At 37.3% G+C, this 23,963-nt stretch overlaps 1 protein-coding gene and 1 non-coding gene across 2 annotated transcripts in view; one reads left to right on the top strand and one right to left on the bottom strand.

Annotated features, from left to right (window-relative positions):
* The window catches only part of DIAPH2 (diaphanous related formin 2), a 983,285-nt gene that overhangs the window by 49,143 nt on the left and 910,179 nt on the right, over nt 1–23,963 (top strand). Inside the window, exons 2-3 of the mRNA XM_070366366.1 lie at nt 9,114–9,146; nt 11,901–12,077. Of these exons, the coding sequence (XP_070222467.1) occupies nt 9,114–9,146; nt 11,901–12,077 (210 nt within the window). The remainder of the gene's footprint in view (nt 1–9,113; nt 9,147–11,900; nt 12,078–23,963) is intronic.
* On the bottom strand, nt 5,994–6,126 carry LOC138986548 (small nucleolar RNA SNORA70). The gene has a single exon (XR_011463361.1). It is a non-coding gene; the product is annotated as a small nucleolar RNA SNORA70 (small nucleolar RNA).

Below are 23,963 nucleotides of genomic sequence, written 5' to 3'. Positions count from 1 at the left end.
TATATAGTAATATATATCTGCTAATCCCAATCCCTAACTTATCCCTCCCCCCGCCTTTCCCTTTTGGTAACCATAAATTTGTTTTCTAAGTTTCTTGAACACTTCACCCCTAGTCCTTAAGCTACACAGAAACTAAATTACACAGAAGAGATAGCTGGATTCCCATATCATAGACATCCCTCTTGGTAGTTACAGGTTTAAGTTCATGGCAAGACAATTAGTTTAAGCTTGAGAAGAACTTGTGACAGAGTTTTGAAACTTACCCAGTGAACTAACATGGTCTTTTGCTTCATGAAGAAAACTGAAGCCCTATTCTGTGATGTCATATTCCAATTTCTGGTAGATACACATTTTGTTCTTTATATTGAAAGAACGTCTTAAGAGGCAAATCCCAAAAGGAGTTTTTCTCTTGTCATAAAAATGGTGGCGAGAATTATGATTTGTAATAGCCAAGAGCTCTGGTGGGTTAATGGCTACCCATTCCAGTATTCTTGCCTGGACAATTCCATGGACTGAGGAGCCTGGCAGGCTACAGTCCATAAGGTCGCAAAGAACACAGCTGAGCCACTAACACTTTCACTTCACTGGTGGATTGAATTTTGAGACTTTTGATTTGACAGTACTTCTGAGATTGTGTCCTTTTGGTTACAGAAATAGAAAAGTATTGCTCTATTAAAATGATGAAATGTACACTTTGAGATGTTCCCAACATCAAAGTAAGGTGGAGAGTTGAAGCTTAATGCCTGTGACTTAATCTTCTCAACTACTAGGCTTTTGTCCTTTAAGGTCAGGGCCCTGTCTCTTTAAATCCCAGTGCCTAACACGCTGCCAGCTGATCTATCTTCTGTTTGTAAGTGTTAATGGTGATAGAAGAATACAGTACCTAAGGGGACATGTGGACATCTGAAAATGCCCCTGTTAGAAAAGAGATAAAAGAATGTTTTGGGAGTAATTTTAAATATAGGCAGTTATAGTTCAATGGTTTTCAAAGCCAAAATTTTTTCCTCCTGTCTTCTTAGAATCAAACCTCTATCTACATAGATCTCAGTTCTAAAAATCAGATATACCTTTCCTGGTGAAACAAACACAATGGAGAGATACTCAATTAAAACAGTCTTTATAGTAAAGGATTTGAATGGGGCCAAACAAAATGTTCAACTTGGTTGCCAGATAGTTAAATAGCCTTGGATTGCCTTGATTGGTGTTATTGATTTGTCAAGTTCAGGGTGAATCCAGAATCTGAAAAGTTGAAAGGCAGTGCTTTGAAGAATAATTACTTCCTTCTATGACTGCTCAGTTCAGTTTAGTCGCTCAGTCATTTGTGACTCTTTGCTTTCCCATGGACTACAGCACACCAGGCCTCCGTGTCCATCACCAACTCCCAAAGTTTACTCAAACTCATGTCCATTGAGTCAGTGATGCCATCCAACCATCTCATCTTCCTCCCACCTTCAATCTTTCCCAGCATCAGGGTCTTTTCCAGTGAGTCAGTTCTTTGCATCAGGTGGCCAAAGTATTGGAGTCTGATCTTCAGCATCAGTCCTTCCATGGACTATACAGTCCATGGAATTCTCCAGGCCAGAATACTGGAGTGGGTAGCCTTTCCCTTCTCCAGGGGATCGTCCCAACCTAGGGATCGAATCCAGGTCTCCCACATTGCAGGCAGATTCTTTACCAGCTGAGCCACCAGGGAAGCTCTATGACTGCTGCTGATCCGAATAAGTATTGGTCAAGGATGTCATCTAGAGATTTCAAATTCTGGGTCAGTGGTTGAGATGGATGGCCTTTCTTAAAGTCTTCCCTTACTTGGATAGTATATGGAGGTTTTAATAGAGTACCACCTGATCAGTCCTCTCAGGATTTCTCTGTTGTGATTGTTCTTTTATTCATCTGATCTTCATCTAGACTACAACCTCCCTAGGGCACATGCTCATCTTGTTTATGATTGTATTCCTAGTGCCCAGCTCTGAACAGGTACATAATAGGTGCTCAAATATTTGCTTAATTGAATTGAATATGCTTTTCTATATATCACATTGCCTTCACCCTTCTTAAAGATTAAGAAACTTAAGCTGGGTAAATAATTGCCTCTTTATTGTGATGACCAACTTATTTTCTCTAAAAGAGAGGAAAATAGTCAAATAGTATGGCTAAATTTTTGAGTTGGTGGTGAGAGTTTTGAATTATATGCAATTTAGTCATCCAATTTCTGTGGTACTAGAGTAATTGAAAGATGTTTATAAAACATTGTATTACCATGTGACACTAGCCATAAGAGAGCTGAACCTTTATATCTTGCTGTTTTTGTTAATTTCTGACTGATTGGGAAAATTAAAACTTAATTTTCTTGTAATAATGACTCCTGTATTTCAATCAGAACTTCAGCATTAGAGTTTTATAAGTAAATCAGCCCTTATTCTTAAGGGGTTGAGACTCTGGAGTGAAACTTTTACAATTATTCAGTACTCAGAGAGTACTATAGTAAGTTATATTGAATATAACTGATCATAAATGAAGTTCATAAACTCTAATTGCTTGACTAATTCACAAGTGTATTGCTTTTCTAGAGTTGATTTTAATGAAAATATATGGTCACTATACTTATTGGTATAATATGCCCTCATCCTAATGACCATTATAGTTAGATTTGCACAATAAAAGCTTACTAAAATGACTTTAATCAGTGCTTTTAATTCAGGGGTGTGACTCTAATAAACATTTTTGGGTCATCTTTTTTGTTGTTGTTTTAACTCCATAGTAGCTCTATAGTTTATACACAGGAGTAAAATCCATAATATCTGCTTGCAAGTGGTGTGAGAGATGCATGCACTTGTATAAATTACATTCAGATAAAATTTGAGAGCTCATCCCTGTAGAACATTATTATAAATGAGACTATCTTAATACAACCATTTAAAAATGTTGTAAAGGTCAATTCACATAAAAAATGTCTGTGATTTAATCTTGTCCAAGAGATAACTCGTTATAGCTCTCTGAATTTTTTTTCATGTTGATGATGGTGTTTTTGTTATTGTTCTCCTTTTGTACCTTCCTCTCTTTTTTATTTATTTATTTTTGCTTTAGTTATGTTTATCAGTTTATTATAAAGGATATTGTAAAGGATACAAATGAACAGCCAAATGAAGTATACAGGGCAAGGTCTGAAAGAGTCGTAAGCACAGGATTTTCTGTCCAGATGGAGTTTGGGGTGTGCCACCCTCCCAGTACATGGATACATTCACCAACCTGAAATCTTTCTGAACCCTATAGTGTAGAGATTTTTATGGCTGTTTCATTACTGTACGAGTGATTGGTTGACACAATCCACAGTCCCTCTCCCCTCCCCAGAGGATGGAGGGGTGGGGCTTAAAGTTCCAAGTTTCTGATCCTGGCTTGATCTTTCTGGTGACCAGCCCCATTCTGAAGCTGTTCAGGAGCTCACTAAGAGTTGCCTTATGAGAACAAAAGATTTTTCTATCATCCAGGAAATTCCAAGGGATTTAGGAACTCTGTGTCAGGAACCAGGGGAAGAGACTAAACCTATTTATTATGTCACAGAGGGATAAATTAATATGTGGCTACATGAATGGATAACTGAATTCATGGACACATGGGTAAATGAATGGATGAATAGGTAGGTGGATAGATAATGAATATGTTAGCAAATGGTGAGGTAGAATGGAGGTGGATACATAGATGGATATTGTCTGGTGAATAGGTAGACGACATGGATTTTTAAAAATCTTTTAATCAGCAGAAATTAACTTGCATCCAGAGCACTGGCTACAAAGATGTCTTTGTATTTTTCTACTTTCCTCTTGCTTTTCTCGTCTCCTTTTAAATTAATTTGTATTGGAGTACAGTTGCTTTACAATATTGTGTTAGTTTCTGCTGTATAGCAAAGTGAATTAGTTATACATATATCCATTCTCTTTTAGATTTCCTTTCCATTAAGTCACCACAGAGCATTGAGTAGAGTTCCTTGTGCTATATAGTACAAGGAACTCATTAGTTAACTCTTTTATACGTAGTAGTGTATACATGTCAGTCCCAATCTCCCAATTCATCCCACTCGCCTTGATATCTATATGTTCCTTTCTCTTCTTTGACTAATGTGTAAATACAGTTATGTGGCAGAAATATTTTATTTTCTAATGCAGATAACTTAAGTGTAATTTATACAATAATTTCAATGTATTTTTAATGTGCAGTGTCCAAAAATTGCCTCCTCCTTAATAGGAAACTCTTCAAATGTCCTTAAAGATTTTTCTTTTCAATAGACTACATTTCTCTCTCTCTCTTTTTCTGAATAGTTGTAGAGTGCTAAGTAATGGTAGCAAGAAGATATTTTTGACAGCAGAGTTTTACATGAGGGAAATCTCTGAGAAAAATATCCTTATCAGTCAAATGTGCATAGTTATATAGGATATACACCCTAGTTGAATGAAACTTATAAATCAAGAAATCATAAGCAGAGTGTTTTTCTTTATGGTTCTCTGTCACAAGTAATTGGGATAATTTTTTATGTGAATATAATTTCCCCTTTGTCTTAAGGTGCTTTATCATTCGAAGATGCCTTTTAGGGAAAAAAGTCTTAAGAAGACAGTAAACAAAGCATAATTCTCCATTTTTGACCAGGGGCCCACATTTGGCTTATTAATAACCAACTTTAAACTCAAGGGAAGCTCTAGAAGTAGAAATGTACCTAGCTGGATGGGCATTCCAATAGAGGGAAGAGTGGGTGCTCAAACAGGACATAGGTATGTGATGGAAAAAGGATTACCATTTTTCCATAGCATATAGATCATGAAGGAAGATGCAGAAGGTAGCCTAGGGCTGAATAATATAGGACTTTGAATGCTGTATTAAGGGTATTAGTCTTTATTCTGTCAGGAGCCTTTAAATACAGATGGGCAAGTAATAGTCATTTATAGTTTTTTATCGAGTTCTGTGTGCCAAGCACTGCTCTAGGCATTAGGGTTACATCCCTTAACCAAACAGATGAAAATCTCTGTTCTCATGGAGCTCATACTTTTAGTGGGAGAAATAAACAAAAATAAATTATAGACTGTGTGAGAATGTGGTAAGCTTTATTAAAAAGAAAAGCAGAGTGTGGTAAAGCAGGTCAAGAGTGTGTGGAGGAGGTGGGTATTTCCATTTAAATAGGATGGACAGAGTAGGTCTCCCTGAGCAAGAACTTGAAAGGGGAAGAAGTGATAGAAGGGGCTATATGGATTACAGAAAAAATCCTTCCAGGCAAAGAGAAGAGACAGTACATGTGGCTTACTGCCTTCTTGGGGAACGGTGAAGTGGTTGGTGTGACTGGAGCTGAGTGAATGAAAGAAACAGTAGTAGGAGATGAGGTCAGAGGGATATGGAGAGTGTGCAGCTCTGTAGGGCCTTGCAGGCTCTTGTAAGGACTTTGACTTTCACTGGAAGTGAAAATAGGGCGCCATTGAAAAGTTTTGAGCAGAGGAGTGATATGATCTGACTTTTTTTTTTTTTTTTCCTAACTAAAGTCCATGGTTTATTCAGATTTCCTTAGCTTTTTCTTTCTTTCTTTTTTTGGACCGGAAAGTAGAATTTATTGGTGTGTGTAAGGAGGGGACAACACCAAGGCTTTCATGATCGCAGGGGCTGCCATTTGTCCAGAGGGCCAGCATTAGGGATGTATTTGACCACACAGCCATCTGGGATGAGCTGCTTTTCTGCCACCATGTTTTCAATTTTATCCATATTAAATTTAGTAATTTCCCACTTCTTGGAGATGTGAATCTTCTGGCGACCAGGGAACTTGAACTTGGCCCTGTGTAGGGCTTCAATTACATGCTCATTGCTCTGCAGCTTGGTGTGGATGGATGTTATGACTTGGCCAAAGTGGACCCTGGCCACTGTGCCCTGGGGCTTTCCAAAGGCAGTGCATGTACCACTGCCTAGTACATGTGGAGCCTAGACTGGGGACAGCATGCCAGTCATGAAGGTTCACTGGCAAGGGTTGTCTCCAAGGTCCCTTAGGGAAACTTGTACAGGCAACGGCTGCATACACTATTGAGGAGGCTGCTGTTTATAGCCATTGCACACTGGGCCCCAATGGGGAAAGAGCACAGTTGGTTTAACTGGCTGCAAACTGACTTGGGTTTAAACAGTGTCACTTCGTCAGTGTGTTCAGAATTAACTGTAGCAGGGTAACCTGGAAATAGGGACATAAGCTAGGGGGCTCTTACAGAAATCTAGGAATGAGGTGATGCAGTGGCAACTTGAAGCATACGCCCGTGGCAGATTCATGTTGATGTATGGCAAACCAATACAATATTGTAAAATAATTAGCCTCCAATTAAAATAAATAAATTTATACTAAAAATAAAAATAAAGGCAACTCATCAACTGGAAAAAAAAAAAAAAGGATGTTACTTTGGTAATGAGGAGAGAATTGTGGCAGAGATAATTATTATGAGGCCACTGCCATGACTAGACTCTAAATGGTTGGTTTGTATGAGAATGAAGAAGCAACTGCAGAAAGATCACTATGGAACTTGACAACTGTTTGGCTATAGGGAATTAAGGAGAGGGAGGAAACCAAGGTGATATGGAAGACTTGAAACTGGAGGAGTGGGATCCAGATCGTACCCTTACCATAAATGCGACCCTTCTTTTTGAAAGTCTGTCCTGACCCTTTGTGATCATCCTTTGGGCTTATGTAGTGTTTCCGCTGGGTTATTAATTGTCTACTCACTTTTTGCTACTATATTTGCCCTCCTATTACCCACCTTCCAGATCTGAGAGAAGAGCTCTGATTCTTACAATTGTGGCAGTATTAAGGTATAATTAGCAATTAAGAATAATGAAAGACCAAAGAATCTAAATTTATATTTAGTTTGTATATGAAGAATAGCTGATTGAAGAACATTAGTATATATTGGTTAAAGTGAATTCAGTAGATGATACGTTAAGATGTGTTAGGCAAAGACTTTGGTTGGAGGGGAATGCTCTTCGAGGTGATGCTTGACCTTCTGTTAATGGTGACAAAAGGAAGTTACCCAAAGGAAAATTAAACTAATAGGGCTTGGGACATATCTGTGAATTTTAGATTACCATGAACTGTTTCAATTCAGTAGTTCAACCCTAATATCCTACAGCTTAATTATACCAACTGAAGAGGCCACTGACCATTGACTAAGAGTTAGTATCTAGTAACAATCATATCTGTGGTCTGTGGTTGAGTCATTTAGCCTCCACAAGGTTCAGTTCCATCATTTGTAAATTGAGAGGTTTTGATCATATTATCTCAAATTTCATCCAATTTAGTAGTGTCTAACTCCATATAATAGAATTTAATATGGATAAAAAATGATAATTTCAAAATGGAGAGTGGGGGTGGGAGAAGAGAACTAAAGTTTCTTCCCGTAAGACAAAGTGGAAATATTGCTAGCAATGTTTTTTGTTTGTTTCTGTCCCCCACAATTAAACTGTCAACATATATTCAATTGAGATACAGATTTAAAGTATTCAAGACATGTGTATACCTTAACTTAGAGAACTGACTAAATTAAATCTTATTTCCCCTGAATTTACATTCTTACTTTGAAGATACATATATGCTTCCAATCTTGAGTTTATAATCCCAAAGGATGGAAAAAAAAGAAAAGCAGTGGTTGTTTGAAGAACAGTATAACTAATAAATAACACAGGTGGACAGGTAGCAGGCTAAGTGCGGCACTTTTGAGACTTTGACATTTCTCACTCTGATTTTGCATTACAGAAAATCATGAAGCTTGTCATTGTGCATAAAACAGTTTTCTGTACCCCACTGGGAAAATTAAAGAGAACTTACCAGGTAGAGATAGTCTTAGGGTGAATCGATCTCTCTTAAAAAGGCTTCAGTTGTGATATAAATACTCCCCCTTACTTTCTTTTTTATAGGCAGCAAAGATTGATTGGGGTTTGTGTCAGCAGGATGTGATAAAGACATAGTACAAAGATGTAGTTATGTAAATCCTTGAGGGAATCAACAGCTTAAAAGTAGAAAAAGAACTACATGTATAATAGCATATTTGTCCCAACTGATGGAGGGGAGGATGATCTTTAATATCATTTAGTTGGTGGTATTTGAAGATGATTTTATGAGACCCTGTGACCAAATACTTCTCACTTAAAACTCCTACTAGAATTCTTCCCACCAGTGAGCCACATATTTTTCTTAGTTAAAAGGGATGTGAGCATGCATGATGTACATCATTCAGCTTCTATTGTAGGAAATAAATGTATAGGATGTTGTAGAAGGGTTAATTTCTGTTCCTAACATGATTTTTAAAAATCTGATTCTTTCCTAATCACATTTCTTAACTAGCACTTCAACATACTTCAACATATTTATATAATATAACGGCTTTCGTGCTCCTCTTTTGTTATTGTAATTTTGCTGTATCTAAATCTTGAAGTAGTTGTGCCTATATATGCTGTATGGTAATTTTAATTAGTCACTGTATCTTCTAAACTGGAATGTACCATTTCCAATGATTCTCAACGTTAGAGGTAGAAAACCACGTGCAAAAAAAAGTGTTGGAGGTTTTGAGAAATGGGCATATATTAACAGAATCGGTAAGTTCAATGTTATCTAGAATATTTATAAAGTGTTCTATAAATATCTATCCATAACTGAGTTCTAGACTGAGCTGTTTCATGGTATTTCACTACAATTAAATGTGACATTTTTCCTATTGTTCATGGTTTTAAAAAATTTATGTCACTTAAAAATATGATTATTCATGCTAAAACTTTGAAAAAGCTTGACAGGGCTTATGACTTTGTTATATCTTATGTCACATTTGAACACTGTAGTAATGATATGTGATCTAAATCTGACTTTGAGAATTTGGGAGTCATCTTGTAAAACAAAGAGACACCCCCTCCACCAAATCGTCATTTTTAATCCTTAAAAAGTTTTTTTCTCTTGTAAAGAATTTTTTATGTTTATATGATATATTTAAATTTTCTAATTCTTTTTGAAGAGTTTTAGTTGATAAAATAAAAAATGAGAATCATTCAGATATTTTCTTGTTTGATCTGTAAATGTCTCTTGTCTGACAGTTTTTTTTTTTTTTTGGTTTTAATAGAATATTCAAATAAAAACTTTGGCAGATGATGTGGTAAGGTGGACTTAGTAGCATGTTATTATATTATGCATGTTGCTTTTTTTATTAAAGTGGATGGACATTAAAGCATTGATATATGTAACAATGTGAAAAGTCTAGATGTTTATAAAGTACAGTAGATGGAAGAATTGTCAATAAAAAACAGCAGATGTCTGCAAAAAAATCAGACTTTTCTTTTTTTGAATGTAAAAAGAAACAACTCTATGAGATCTCAAAATAATTTTGATATTGCCATCCTGATACATACCTTAAGCAATTAAAAAACCTATATAAATCTAACTCTGGAAAGCACAAATGTTTCCTTTTTCAGTAGCCATGTAAATCGACCCTGAATATGTTAAGTATTAATATTAACAGTAAAGGAAATTAATTTAAAATAGAAAGGAAGTTAAGTTCATTGTGTTAGCCAGAAATGTGCTATTAAATTTAAAATCCTCAAGTATTTTTGAGCTAAGTCTATTGTAGTAAAACTTATTAAAATTATGGGCTTAAAATTTAAGTGTGCCCTTTAATACCTAATGCCCTGGTGGCTCAGATGGTAAAGCATCTGCCTACAATGCGGGAGACCTGGGTTCAATCCCTGCGTCAAGAAGATGCCCTGGAGAAGGAAATGTCAACCCACTCCAGTGCTCTTGCCTCGAAGATCCCATGGACGGAGGATCCTGGTAGGTTACAGTCCATGGGGTCGCAAAGAGTCAGACATGACTGAGCGACTTCACTTAATAGCTAAACTTTTAAAAAAAGGTATTTTAAGCAGTGTCATTTTTTTTTCTCTGTGAAATTACCTATCTACAAATAGTGTAGAATATTATTCATGATTTAAGGAAGTGAAAGTATATGGCTTAATTTTATTTTCTTATCAAGATATAGCTGAAAGCAAAAGCCAATTTTCTAGATCGAAGTGAATGGCATAGTGGAAGATCAAATATATATGTAAATAATGCTATTCAGTATAAACAAGCCAGCACTGCAAAAGTAAATATTAAGTGATATAAAGGGAAAGGAATAGAAATATGTTAATTTAATGGTTGATTGCATATTTAAATGCTTTTATGTCCACCATATCTTTTAGTAAAATTTGATTCTTGGTTATGTACTCAGCTTATTTGGGATTGCTTAATATTTTTTCTTGAGTTGTTTGAAGATATACTACATATCTAATCCAACTTAATTTTCCTCAAAGACTTTCAAATTTAAAAGAAAATTGGAAAATATAGAAGATGATTTGAAGAAGTGAATCTTTAGTGACCACTGGGCTAGGAACCAGGGACTTGTCAATTTGGCAAGTTACTTTTTCTGTGAAATGAGAGTCAACCTAGATGGTTTTTCAAGTTTCTTCCCACCTCTAAAATATGATTTACATAATCTCTTTATAAGCAACCATGTACTAAGATCATTTTTGGAATCCTAAATAAGCTGCTTAAAACTGCTCATATTTCTTTCAAAGTATACTTTTTATTAAAAAAAAGTGTTCTTTGAATGAAAATCACAGATTTTTTTTTTTTTTTAATATGGGTCAACAGTAGTTGACAACATTGTGGTAAGAACGTCTGCAATGCTTTGTATTGTTGAAGTGATTTATAAGCACTTGGTAACATGGCAGTGACAGGCACTGACGTCCTATCTAACATATCTGCTTGTTTGACATGAGCTGACAGTATGCATGTGCTTCTTAACAGAAACCAGAATAAAACTGAGTTGCATTCAGTTTTCTGGTCATTACTAATTTTTGATGTTCACCGTGCTGTGGTTCAAAACAGAATGGCCTGTTTACAGGCAACTGGAGTTGTTAACTCACTTTATGTGAAATTGCAAGCTAATTATAAGAGATTGTGCATGGAATCAATGGTTCTGAGTCAATATCTATAAAGTGGCAAGTTCTTCATAGTTTTGTTTTTAGGAATAAGATATTTCTGTTTGTGTTATATTTCCAGAAAATGGAACAGATAATGTTTTTAATTTTGTTCTGCTTCCTTGTTGGTCCTTTTAGGGAAGAAAAGGTGAGGGTAATAATAGTAAAAACAGCAATAGTAATAAATAGCAGCTAAGTACACTACATGTGTATTTTTAGATCTCACAATAACTCTTTTCTTGCTTTCTCTCTCTCCCCTCCCTTCTTCTCTTCCTTTCATTCCTTCCTTCTATATGTATTAACTTGTTACCCTATTTTAGAAATGAGGAGACAGTTGGAGACCAAGGAGTTTGCACAGGGTAGCCGACCTAGTGAATTGCAGATTCAAACCCAGGGAGTCTGGCTCCATAGTCCATGCTCTTAACCATTATATTCTACCACTACATTGCCAAAGTGCTCATAGATACTTGTCACAATTATTTTGGCATTTTGAAGAACAGAAATGTTAGTATAATTTCCCCCTTAGAATTGAATATCCTTTTCTTTTTCTTCCCTCATAGTTTCAAAGTTGGTGCCAAAGACACATTCTCCCTCAAACCACCACATGACTTTGAGATCAGACTTTTCTCACCTATTTACTGTGCAAAACAGCAATGACAAGGACCTAAGTTTCACTTTTGAGGAATACTTTTCACCCCCTAGACTTCTGAGGCTATCGAGCTACTTCAAGGTTTCACAGTAGTACAGTCTCTAAGTGGAGCTTGCTGCTTAAAATAACATTTTGTCAAAAAGACAATAATATATATTATACTAACTGCCATTTTGATGTTTTGGTTTCTGATGTTGGTGATTCTTGATTTGTTCCTTAGGGCTTCTTTTTTCCTTTCTGTTTGCAGCGTGACCGAATTACAAGTTTCAGAAAATCTACTGTGAAAAAGGAAAAACTTCTTATCCAACATCCTCTTGATTCTCAAGTTGCGATGAATGAGTTTCCAGCTGCTCAGCCATTATATGATGAACGATCTTTGAATTTGTCCGAAAAGGAAGTACTGGATTTATTTGAAAAAATGATGGTAAGTTAGACACCCTGATTTTGTTATAATTTTCAAGTGCATAGCACTGGGTTGGAAGTAGGGCTGTTTGTATGGACTGTGTTTATATCACATAAAGGAGAGGCCAGAAACTTGTTGATATAACAAAATTTTTTTTGAAAGTATCTGGTTTTTTGAGCTACAACATGTTTGTCTCTTCCACTATGAGCTCCTAAAAGCAGGGGCTGTCTTATTTATTTTCATTCTCTGTTATTCAGTAGTCTGTGGCACACTGGATCAGTTTTTTAACTACCTAATTTGTGTTTCTCTCCTATTAAGCTAAACAGGCCTAAGTCCAGTTCTCTGAAAACAATATAAAGTATCATGTTAGGTATATGAAGTAGAGTTTAGAGGACACAATGTTGTAAAAAAAAAAAAAAAACAAAACAAAACATAGAGGAGACAGAATAATTCCTCCAAGATTGTTTTATTATCCATAGTCATACCATCTATATTTTCTAGCATGCTTTTTATATTAAATACGATCTAGTTTGTGGTCTAGATTATTTCTTAGATAATAAATATAATATTTTGATTTTTCAGCAGTTTATAGTAAGAGGAGAGATGAGGTTTCAGGGCATATTGGATGGATTTGCTTGATCAAAGAAGTGGAGATCCTGATTCATGATTTATTCATTTCTAGTTCTATTCCACTTATCATGGCAATTGTTTTGGTGTGTGTGGATATCTATTCATTTTGAGTTAAGGACTAAAAGAGTTTCAAAGATCTCCAAATAAGAGGTTAAGAATACTGGAAATCTATCAATGGAACAAAGTAGAAAACCTAGAGATAAATCCACGCACCTATGGACACCTTATCTTTAACAAAGGAGGCAAGAATATACAATGGAGAATACAGTCTCTTTAACAAGTGGTGCTGGGAAAACTAGTCAACCACTTGTAAAAGAATGAAACTAGAACACTTTCTAATACCATACACAAAAATAAACTCAAAATGGATTAAAGATCTGAACGTAAGACCAGAAACTATAAAACTCCTAGAGAAAAACATAGGCAAAACACTCTCTGACATACATCACAGCAGGATCCTCTATGACCCACCTCTCAGAGTAATGGGAATAAAAGCAAAATAAACAGATGGGACCTAATTAAACTTAAAAGCTTTTGCACAATGAAGGAAACTATAAGCAAGGTGAAAAGACAGCCTTCAGAATGGGAGAAAATAATAGCAAACGAAGCAACTGACAAAGAATTAATCTCAAAAATATATAAGCAACTCCTGCAGCTCAATTCCAGAAAAATAAATGACCCAATCAAAAAATGGGCCAAAGAACTAAATAGACATTTCTCCAAAGAAGACATTCAGATGGCTAACAAACACATGAAAAGATGCTCAACATCACTCATTATCAGAGAAATGCAAATCAAAACCACAATGAGGTACCATCTCACACTAGTCAGAATGGCTGCTATCAAAAAGCCTACAGACAATAAATGCTAGAGAGGGTGCGGAGAAAGGGAACCCTCTTACACTGTTGGTGGGAATGCAAACTAGTAAGCCGCTATGGAGAACAGTGTGGAGATTCCTTAAAAACTGGAAATAGAACTGCCTTATGACCTAGCAATCCCACTGCTGGGCATACACACTGAGGATACCAGAATTGAAAGAGACATGTGTACCCCAATGTTCATCACAGCACTGTTTACAATAGCCAGGACATGGAAGCAACCTAGATGCCCATCGGCAGATGAATGGTAAGAAAGCAGTGGTACATATACACAATGGAGTATTACTCAGCCATTAAAAAGAATGCATTTGAATCAGTTCTAATGAGGTGGGTGAAACTGGAGCCTGTTATACAGAGTGAAGTAAGTCAGGAAGAAAAACAGTATACTGTTTAACGCATATGTATGGAATTTAGAAAGATGGTAATGATGACCCTATATGCGAGACAGCAAAAGAGACATGGATATATAGAACAGTCTTGGACTGTGTGGGAGAAGGTGAGGGTGGGATGATTTGATAGAATAGCATTGAAATATGTATGTTATCATATATGAAATAGATCGCCAGCCCAGGTTCTCAATGCATGAGACAGGGTGCTCAGGGCTGGTGCACTGGGATTACCCTGAGGGATGGGATAGAGAGGGAAGTAGGACGGGGGCTCAGGATGGGGAACATATATACACCCATGGCTGATTCATGTCAGTGTATGGCAAAAACCACTACAATATTGTAATTAGCCTTCAATTAAATAAATTAAAAAAAAAGAATACTGAAAATCTAGACCCTTCTACTCTGCCCATTATGGAATATCTTGTTCCTGTCTAACACCCAATCCCACTATTCATTGAAAGTTGTTGAATAAAAACAAATTCCCTTTATCAGATTAGATCAGTCGCTCAGTCGTGTCCGACTCTTTGCTACCTCATGAATCACAGCACGCCAGGCCTCCTGTCCATCACCAACTCCCGGAGTTCACTCAGACTCACGTCCATCGAGTCAGTGATGCCATCCAGCCATCTCATCTTCTGTCGTCCCCTTCTCCTCCTGCCCCCAATCCCTCCCAGCATCAGTCTTTTCCAATGAGTCAACTCTTCACATGAGGTGGCCAAAGTACTGGAGTTTCAGCTTTAGCATCATTCCTTCCAAAGAAGGAGTTATCTTTATACTTTTCCTTTAATGCCCTTTCTGTCTAGCCAAAGCTGACATCCAACTTTTCCCATGACACAAGTCCTGACATATCCACTCTTCTTCAGACCTTCCTGCCATGTTCCTTGAATGGTCTTTCAATAACCCTTTGTCTTTTAAGGTCTATTATCTGCTGACTGACCTTGATGATGATAGCACCTGGTTATCCTTTTAACCTTTCCCTTGTTATTCATTTTGGTGATTTCTACTATTACATTGATAATCTTGCCATTGCTTTTTTACCCTTAGTTCCTTGGTCTTCTGAACTCTAACCTCTTCATGTATGTATTTAGCCAATTTTAGGCATGACAGCACTTTGGACTGTGTCATTCTTTTGAATGATTCCACCTCTGAGATCTTTAACCCAAAATTCTTCTCGAAAGGTAAATAACCTATACTACCTTTTCCAGGCCTTTAATTTTACAGGGTATGTTTGTGTAGTGGTTAAGAGCTGAACTCTGGGGTCATTCAGACTTGAGTTTGAGTTCTGGCTGTGCCGTTAATCACATTACCCTGTGAAGTCATGATACATCTTCTCAGCACTTTATTTTCCATAACTCTTAACAAAATTATAATAGTGTCTACATTATATGGTTTATTTAAGGATTAAAGGAGATGATATTCCTGGAATAATGCCTGGCATAAAGTTTTCTATAAAAATAATTTTATGAATATTTATTGTATTTCATTCCTTTATCAAATAAAGCTCTGTTCTTCAGTTTCCAATATTTCCTGATCACCTAGACTGCCCTTCAGTTTGCAATGGGATTGTCTTGTCTTAATCACCCCAACCAACAACAATAGAAACAAACATTTTTTGACACTAATCAAACTTTTTAATCTTTTTTTTTTTTAAAGTCTTCTTATTTTCACTCAGATTTCACTCAAATGATACTCCTTTAATCTGCTGACAAATTGGTTACTAATTTTTATGGAAGTAAAATAGTTCTTTGAGTTAATCAGTGGCATTGCCATATTCTAGTTTACTTTAACTCAACAATTATGGGCCGTCTTCCAGGCCATTTGTTTCCTCTGTCATTTCTAATTGCTTTCCAAATGCCATTGGTTCTGCTTTTGCAATGACTTTGACGTCTTTTTCCACAGTTGTCCTCCAGCTGCTCTTACCCTACTTTAGACAATATCCCTCTCTGATTTTTTCTCACAGACTATGAAAATTGCCTCCTATCTGGTCTTCCTCTTGTCCTCCAGGTTTTTCCTGTTCTGATCCAGTGATGCTTTATTAATGATTCTGAAACAGGTTTCTTTTCTAAAGCTCCAAGTAGGCCCTTCTGTTTTCAGTCATCTTACACGTCCCTACTCCATTCCCTCCACCATACTTATCGATGATTATTTCACACCTTTACTTTGCTGCTCAATCCTCAGAACTCTTACCCATGTTCATGCTCTGCTGATGATCTTGGTGCCTAATTTCATGAGTAAACTGAAGTGATCAGAAGAGAACTTCCACAGACTCCCACCACCATATCTCCTTGTCACCATAGATGAAGTTTTCATCTTTCAATCCTCCCATTTGTGTAGAAGATTCCATTCCTTTTGACCTACTCAAGGACATTACTCCAATCATTTTCTCCTCTGTTGTCTGCCCTTCCCAGCACCTTACAAACATGCTATCTCACTTTACAACTTTTTCATGATCTTATGCCCCTAGCCTATTGCTGCTCAGTTTTTACTGTCCTTTGAAGCAAAACACCTAATAATTTTGTTTATATTCACTGCTTCTGATTTCTCTCGTCCTACTTTCTCTCCTAAACTCACTCTATCTAGCCTCTATCCCATCATTCTATCAAAATGGGGTTTATCTGTGTCACCAAAAATCATGCTGCCTAGCCCCATATTCAGTTCTCAGTTCTTATCTTAACCAACCTACCAGCAGTGTTGATGCAGTTGGTTATACATCTCCCTCCCCTTACCCCCCTGGGGCATTAATTTTGTTTTTCTTCAAACTCTTTGGCTGCTGCTTCAGTTTTCTTTGCTGATTCCTTTTAGTGTCCTCAACTTTTAAATGTTGGAGGGGCCTGGGGATCAGTCCTTGGAATCTTCTCTTCTCTACACTATCTTTTTTTGTTATTGCAACTAATTCTATGGCTTTACATTCCATTTGTATGCTCACAATTTTCAAATTTATCTCCAGCTTAGTCCTCATGTCTGAAATCAAGACTCTCATAATCCTATTTCGTAATCAGCCACTCTCCCTGGATGGATGGTCAGTAGACTTCTAAAAGTACCATATCAAAAAACTAAGCTGTTAATATTCTCCTCCAGACTTGCTCCTCCTGGTGTCTTCCCCTTCTCAGTCGATGGTATATCCATCTGTTCAGTTACTTGGGCCAAACACTTTAGGATTATCCTTGATTACTCTCTCTTTGTCACATTCCACATTTAATTTGCTAGGAAACCCATAAGCTCTACCCTCAAAGTAAGGTACTTGTAAAAGCTGACCATTTCTTACCACCTTCACTGGTCCCATGCTAGTTGAAGCCTCACCTAGGCTGCTACAGGAGTGGCAGAGCTATTATGATTAACAGAGTTCCTCACTTGTCTCCCTGCTTCCACCATGACCCTCTACAGTGTATTCTCAAATATTACCCATTTAAAACCTGACAACATCATGTCATTTGGGTTCTCAAATCTTTCCATAGCTTCTGAAATCTCTCCATAGCTTCTCAAATCTCTCCTATGGCTTCCTAATTCCTCCAGGATACAAAAACCAGTATCCTTAAAAGAGTAAGGCCCTCTATGATTTGATCCCCAATTTACCTTTCTGAAGGACTTTCCTGGTGGCTCAGGTGGTAAAGAATCTGCCTACAATGTGGGAGACCTGGGTTCGATCCCTGGGTTGGGAAGATCCCCTGGAGAAGGAAATGGCAAACCACTCCAATATTCTTGCCTGGAGAATTCCATGGACAGAGGAGCCTGGTGGGCTACAGTCCAAGGGGTTGCAAAGAGTTGGACGTGGCTGAGTGACTAACATTTTCACAATTTGACCCTTTTGATATCTTCCTCTACTACCCTTTTCATTTGCTCATTTGCTTCAGTTACACGCATTCATTTTACGTGATGATAGCCATAAACAAAAAATGATTCCTGGCTGTTTTAAATTTTTAAATTTGTGTACAGCATTTACAGTGTTTTCAAACCTTTTATAGAATTTTTGTTTTGTGGTTTGAATATTAATTCTAATATTTCATCAGCAGTTTACCACATCCCTCTTTAAATGTGACATGTTTTTTAAAAGATTTACTTGTGGATTCATAAATGTTAAAGAAAGGTACAACCTGGTGCCACATTGTCCAAATGATAATTTTTCCTTCCATGGAAATGTTGGAAGAGGAAATCAGAGAATTGTGGTTTGCTTAAAAGTAAAAACAAAAGATCAATTAAAAAAAAAAAAACTTTTAAATGGTTGTGTCTCTTCTTTGAGAGAAGTCTGCTGCTGCTGCTGCTAAGTCACTTCAGTCATGTCCGACTCTGTGCGACCCCATAGACGGCAGCCCACCAGGCTTCCCCGTCCCTGGGATTCTCCAGGCAAGAACACTGGAGTGGGTTGCCATTTCCTTCTCCAATGCATGAAAGTGAAAAGTGAAATTGAAGTCGCTCAGTCGTGTCCGACTCTTAACAACCCCATGAACTTCAGCCTTCCAGGCTCCTCCGTCCATGGGATTTTCCAGGCAAGAGTACTGGAGTGGGGTGCCGTTGCCTTCTCCGTGAGAGAAGTCTACTTGTATATTAAACATTATATATTTTCTTTATTATCTTTTGTTTGACTATAATCAGATTAAATGAACAACTTATTTTATGAATTATCATAGCTCACATTTACTGTGCACTTATGGGCCCAGCATGTAATTGAATACTTTATTTGTATTATTTCAGCTGATCCTTGTGACAGTGCTGCAAAGTAGGCAACATAGTTATACTCTATTTTTCAGATAAGGATATTAAGGCTTCAGTTCAGTTCAGTCGCTCAGTCATGTCCAACTCTTTGTGACCCCATGAACTGCAGCACGCCAGGTCTCCCTGTCCATCACCAATTCCGGGAGTTCACCCAAACCCATGTCCACTGAGTCAGTGATGCCATCCAATCATCTCATCCTCTGTCGTTGCCTTTTCCTCCTGTCCTCAATCTTTCCCAGCATCAGGGTCTTTTCCAGTGAGTCAGCTCTTTGCATCAGGTGGCCAAAGTATTGGAGTTTCAGCTTCAACATCAGTCCTTCCAGTGAACCCCCAGGACTGATCTCCTTCAGGATGGAATGGTTGGATCTCCTTGCAGTCCAAGGGACTCTCAAGAGTCTTCTCCAACACCACAGTTCAAAAGCATCAATCTTTGGCACTCAGCTTTCTTTATAGTCCAACTCTCACATCCATACATGACTACTGGAAAAACCATAGCCTTCACTAGACAGACTTTTGTTGACAGAGTAATGTCTCTGCTTTTTAATATGCTGTCTAGGTTGGTCATAACTTTCCTTCCAAGGAGTAAGAGTCCTTTAATTTCATGTCTGCAATCACCATCTGCAGTGATTTTGGAGCCCCAAAAAATAAAGTCAGCCACTGTTTCCCCATCTATTTGCCATGAAGTGATGGGACCAGATGCCATGATATTAGTTTTCTGAATGTTGAGCTTTAAGCAAACTTTTTCACTCTCCTCTTTCACTTTCATCAAGAGACTCTTTAGTAGTTCTTCTTCACTTTCTGCCACAAGGGTGGTGTCATTTGCATATCTGAGGTTATTGATATTTCTCCCACTAATCTTGATTCCAGCTTGTGCTTCCTCCAGCCCAGCATTTTTCCCATTCTATTGTTTTCCTCTATTTCTTTGCATATTAAGGCTTAGGAAGAGGGTAAAGAAATTGGTTCTGTAACTTGCCTAAGCTAATAAGGGGTTGAGGTGGAACTTAAATTTAGGTACACAAAAATCTAAAACATTGGCATTTTGGTAATCTCTATCTTTAATAATTTTACATTTAAGCTGAATTTAAATTTTGTACATTTTCCTTGCACACATACTCAGTGGAAGTAGAAGGCAACTCAGAGGTACATTGCCTCACAGATAAAATCAACTTGAGATGGAAAGTTGTATTTTTACAAGTTACTGCTTTTTATAAAGCATTACTTGTAAAGAAGGAGGCCCGCAATTTACTAATGGAAAACTGTTAAAATGCTGTTTTCAAAGTTGATTGAGTTAACAGTCTGAAGTCTTTCTGTTTCTAAAACATAGAAGTCAATTTCTAGATATGAAATTTCCCTTTTTTTAAAATTCTTTTGTGGGTGTCCTTCCATGAACAAATAATGTGATAGATGTTGTTACAATGATGTAATTGATGGCTATTATGACAATCTTATCTCTCTTGATTCTCATCCTTTGTTGTGGTATTCCTCTTACCAGATATTTTAGACTTTAGAGAACGACAGAAGTTTAGACCATTGGGCCCAAACACCTTGTATGTGTTTTAGGATAACATACCTTGAGGTATGAAGCATTTAAAATAATTGCATAAAATAGCACATTATACACAGAAATAGAGTATGGGATACTTGAGAAGAAATATGTAAAAATTGCAATATAATTTATTATTTGGGATTTCTGGGTGATGATATATTTTGGTGAAACTTTTGGTGAAAGGCTTAAATAATAAAAGGCAACATTCAAATAAATCCTCATTACTCTGATAATTGAAATTGTTGTTCTATATGAGGATCATATCTGTCAGCAGCAGTTCTCCCCATATAGGCTTGTAGATGTAGATAATAGGGAAATATTGGGCTCAATATGAAATTAGTATAGATTTTTTTAAAGAAAATATTAATTCTTTGATTACTGTAACTTTTATTTAGCTACTAATAGCTCGTTTCAAAAATAACTTGACACTTTATAGCCAAGTAAAATCCTGGAACAAGTCCAGTTAACTGAAAGATCCGGACAGTTAGGTTTTACTTTACTACTGAGGTCAGTTCAGTTCAGTCGCTCGGTCCTGTCTGACTCTTTGCGACCCTATGGACTGCAGCACGCCAGGCTTCCCTGTTTATCACCAGCTCCCAGAGCTTACTCAGACTCATGTCCATCGAGTCGGTGATGCCATCCAACCATATCATCCTCTGTTGTCCCCTTCTCCTCCTGCCTTCAATCTTTCCCAGCATCAGGGTCTTTTCCAATGAGTCAGTTCTTTGCATCAGGTGACCAAATTATTGGAGTTTCAGCTTCAGCATCAGTTCTTCCAGTGAATATTCAGGACTGAAATCCTTTAGGATTGACTGGTTGGATCTCCTTGCAGTCCAAGGGACTCTCAAGAGTCTTCTCCAATACCAAAGTTCAAAAGCATCGATTCTTCAGTGCTTAGCTCTCTCTATAGTCCAACTTTTACATCCGTACATGACTACTGGAAAAACCATAGCTTTGACTAGATGGACCTTTTTCAGCAAAGTAATGTCTCTGCTTTTTAGTATGCTGTCTAGGTGTGTCATACATTTTCTTCCAAGGAGCAAGAGTCTTTTAATTTCATGGCTGCAGTCACGATGTGCAATGATTTTGGAGCCCAAGAAAATGAAGTCTGTCACTGTTTCCATTGTTTCCCCATCAATTTGCCATTAAGTGACGGGACCAGATACCATGATCTTAGTTTTCTGAATATTGAGTTTTAAGCCAGCTTTTTCACTCTCCTCTTTCACTTTCGTCAAGAGGCTCTTTAGTAGTTCTTCTTTGCTTTCTGCCATAAGGGTGGTGTCATCTGCATTTCTGAGGTTATTGATATTTCTCCCAGCAATCTTGATTCCAGCTTGTGCTTTATCCAGCCTGTCATTCTGCATCTAAGTTAAATAAGCAGGGTGACAATATACAGCCTTGACATACTCCTTTCCCAGTTTGGAACCAGTCTGTTGTTCCATGTCCAGTCTAACTGTTGCTTCTTGACCTGCATTTAGATTTCTCAGGAGGAAGTTCAGGTGGTCTGATATTCCCATCTCTTTAAGAATTTTCCACAGTTTGTTGTGATCCACTCAGTCAAAGGTGATTACTAATGTACCACTGGGGCTTCCCAGGTGGTGCTAGTGATAAAGAAGCTGCCTGCCAACACAAAAGATGAGAGAGACATGGGTTCAGTCCTTGGGTTGGGAAGATGTCCTGAAGAAGGGCATGGCAACCCACTCCAGTATTCTTGCCTGGGAAATCCCATGGACAGAGGACCCTGATGGGCTACAGTCCATAGGATCACAAAGAGTCAGACAAGACTGAAGTGACTTAGCATGCACATACACATGTACCATTGACACTGACATCTGTTATGCATTGATATGCCAGGTTCTGTATTGTGGCTGCTCAAGGAAGTAAGTAATAGGCAGATTTTTGGAGTAATGGTACCAATGGCTATTGCTGACAGATGTAAAGCTCCAAATTTGAAACTTTTAGATGATTGCTTATTTCATGGAGCACACGCTGTTTATTAGCAGTCTTCAATAGTTTGTAAAACTTGATTTTTCACTTGAAATGTAGTCTTTGCCTATTAATTTATGATTAGAAAGTGTTTTTTTTTTTAATTAAAACTTTTAAGAATGAAAAAAAAAACCACACTTGTTTTTATATGATTTTTGTTATTACCCACATGGGGTAAATTATACTTGCTCTTTAAGATTCCTGTTCCCCTTTTCAGCCCAGTCATGTTTTCAAATCTTCCATAGTGGATAAAGGTAGTCGGATCAAAGCAAGAATATTTCTTCCACATTTTGGGGAGCGTAACTTTAAAAGATGACTGAATTGTCATAATATTACATATCACTTTTAACCCCAAATTCAAATTTGAATGAGGTTCATATTCATCGCAGAGAAGGCAATGGCACCCCACTCCAGTACTCTTGCCTGGAAAATCCCATGGACCGAGGAGCCTGTTGGGCTGAAGTCCATGGGGTTGCTAAGAGTTGGAGACGACTGAGCATCTTCACTTTCACTTTCATGCATTGGAGAAGGAAATGGCAACCCACTCCAGTGTTCTTGCCTGGAGAATCCCAGGGACGGGGGAGCCTGGTGGGCTGCCATCTATGGGGTCGCACAGAGTCAGACATGACTGAAGCAACTTAGCAGCAGTAGCAGCAGCAGCAGCATATTCATCGTGTTTCTCAAGTTAATCAGACATTTTGTGTTGTCTGTAATTAAGGTTGGTGAAATATCTCCTCTCTTCCATTTTAAATATAAGGAAATTTATAATGCTGTAATTGAGTAACATTCAACATGTTAGGATATCCTAGCCTTTGAGTTTACTGAGAGTAACTGAGCTGGTCTTTGTACATTGAGTATACCAATTAAGGATTATTAAATGTTCAGTAGCAATAGCTCGTTTTTATCCAAACTGAATTAATTAGAGCAAGGAGAGAAATGCGTCTGGACACTGTCCGTTTACTTTTGAATATTATTGCCCTTTTGTATCCAACTGTTATTTTTTTTTGGCTTGGAGGATAGGGGATTTCCATTTTAAGCTTAAAAATAAACATATAGAGATGTCTTGGAAGTTCAAGTTGGAATTTAATTTGTTTTAGCTAGTACAATGATTTATTGAGTGGATGTCCAGCTTGCACTGGTCACACTAGATTCCTATAGATATGTCTATAAGAACTGTGTTCTTATATAGGTAAATAAATAGTTTAATTGTGTACAAAAGATGAGGCTAGTGATAATTTGTGATTAATTTCTAGGCACACGTCATTTCAATTTCAGTCATTTTTTAAAATAATTTTTATTTATTATTTTTGGCTGTGCTGGGTCTTCATTACTGCAAGGTTTTTCTCTAGTTGTGACAAGTGGGGGCTCTTCTCTAGTTGTGGTGTGTGGGCTTCTCATTTTGGTGGCTTCTCTTGTTATGGCTTCTGGGCTCCAGAGCACAGGCTTAGAAATTGTGCGTGGGCTTAGTTGCTCCAAGGTATGTGGGATCCTCCTGGATCAGGGGTTGAACCTGTGTCTCCTGCATTGGCAAGCAAATTCTTTACCATTGAGCCAGCAGGGAAGCCCCTCAATTTCAGTTACTAAAGGCAATGCAAATGTGATGTTTTATACTTTGTTTCTATTCAGCAATTTACATTAATGTATTTTGCATTTTGGCATAATTTAATGAGAGTGTAGTTATATGCAATAAATACTAAATTGTCTGTCCTATACTCCATGTGGTAGAACTCTTATAAAGAATCCCAAAGGTTTTCAGTTTGTTCTCTCA

Source organism: Bos mutus, chromosome X (assembly GCF_027580195.1).
Source record: "Bos mutus isolate GX-2022 chromosome X, NWIPB_WYAK_1.1, whole genome shotgun sequence".
Lineage (NCBI taxonomy): Eukaryota > Metazoa > Chordata > Mammalia > Artiodactyla > Bovidae > Bos > Bos mutus.
This window is presented reverse-complemented; position numbering and strand designations above follow the sequence as displayed.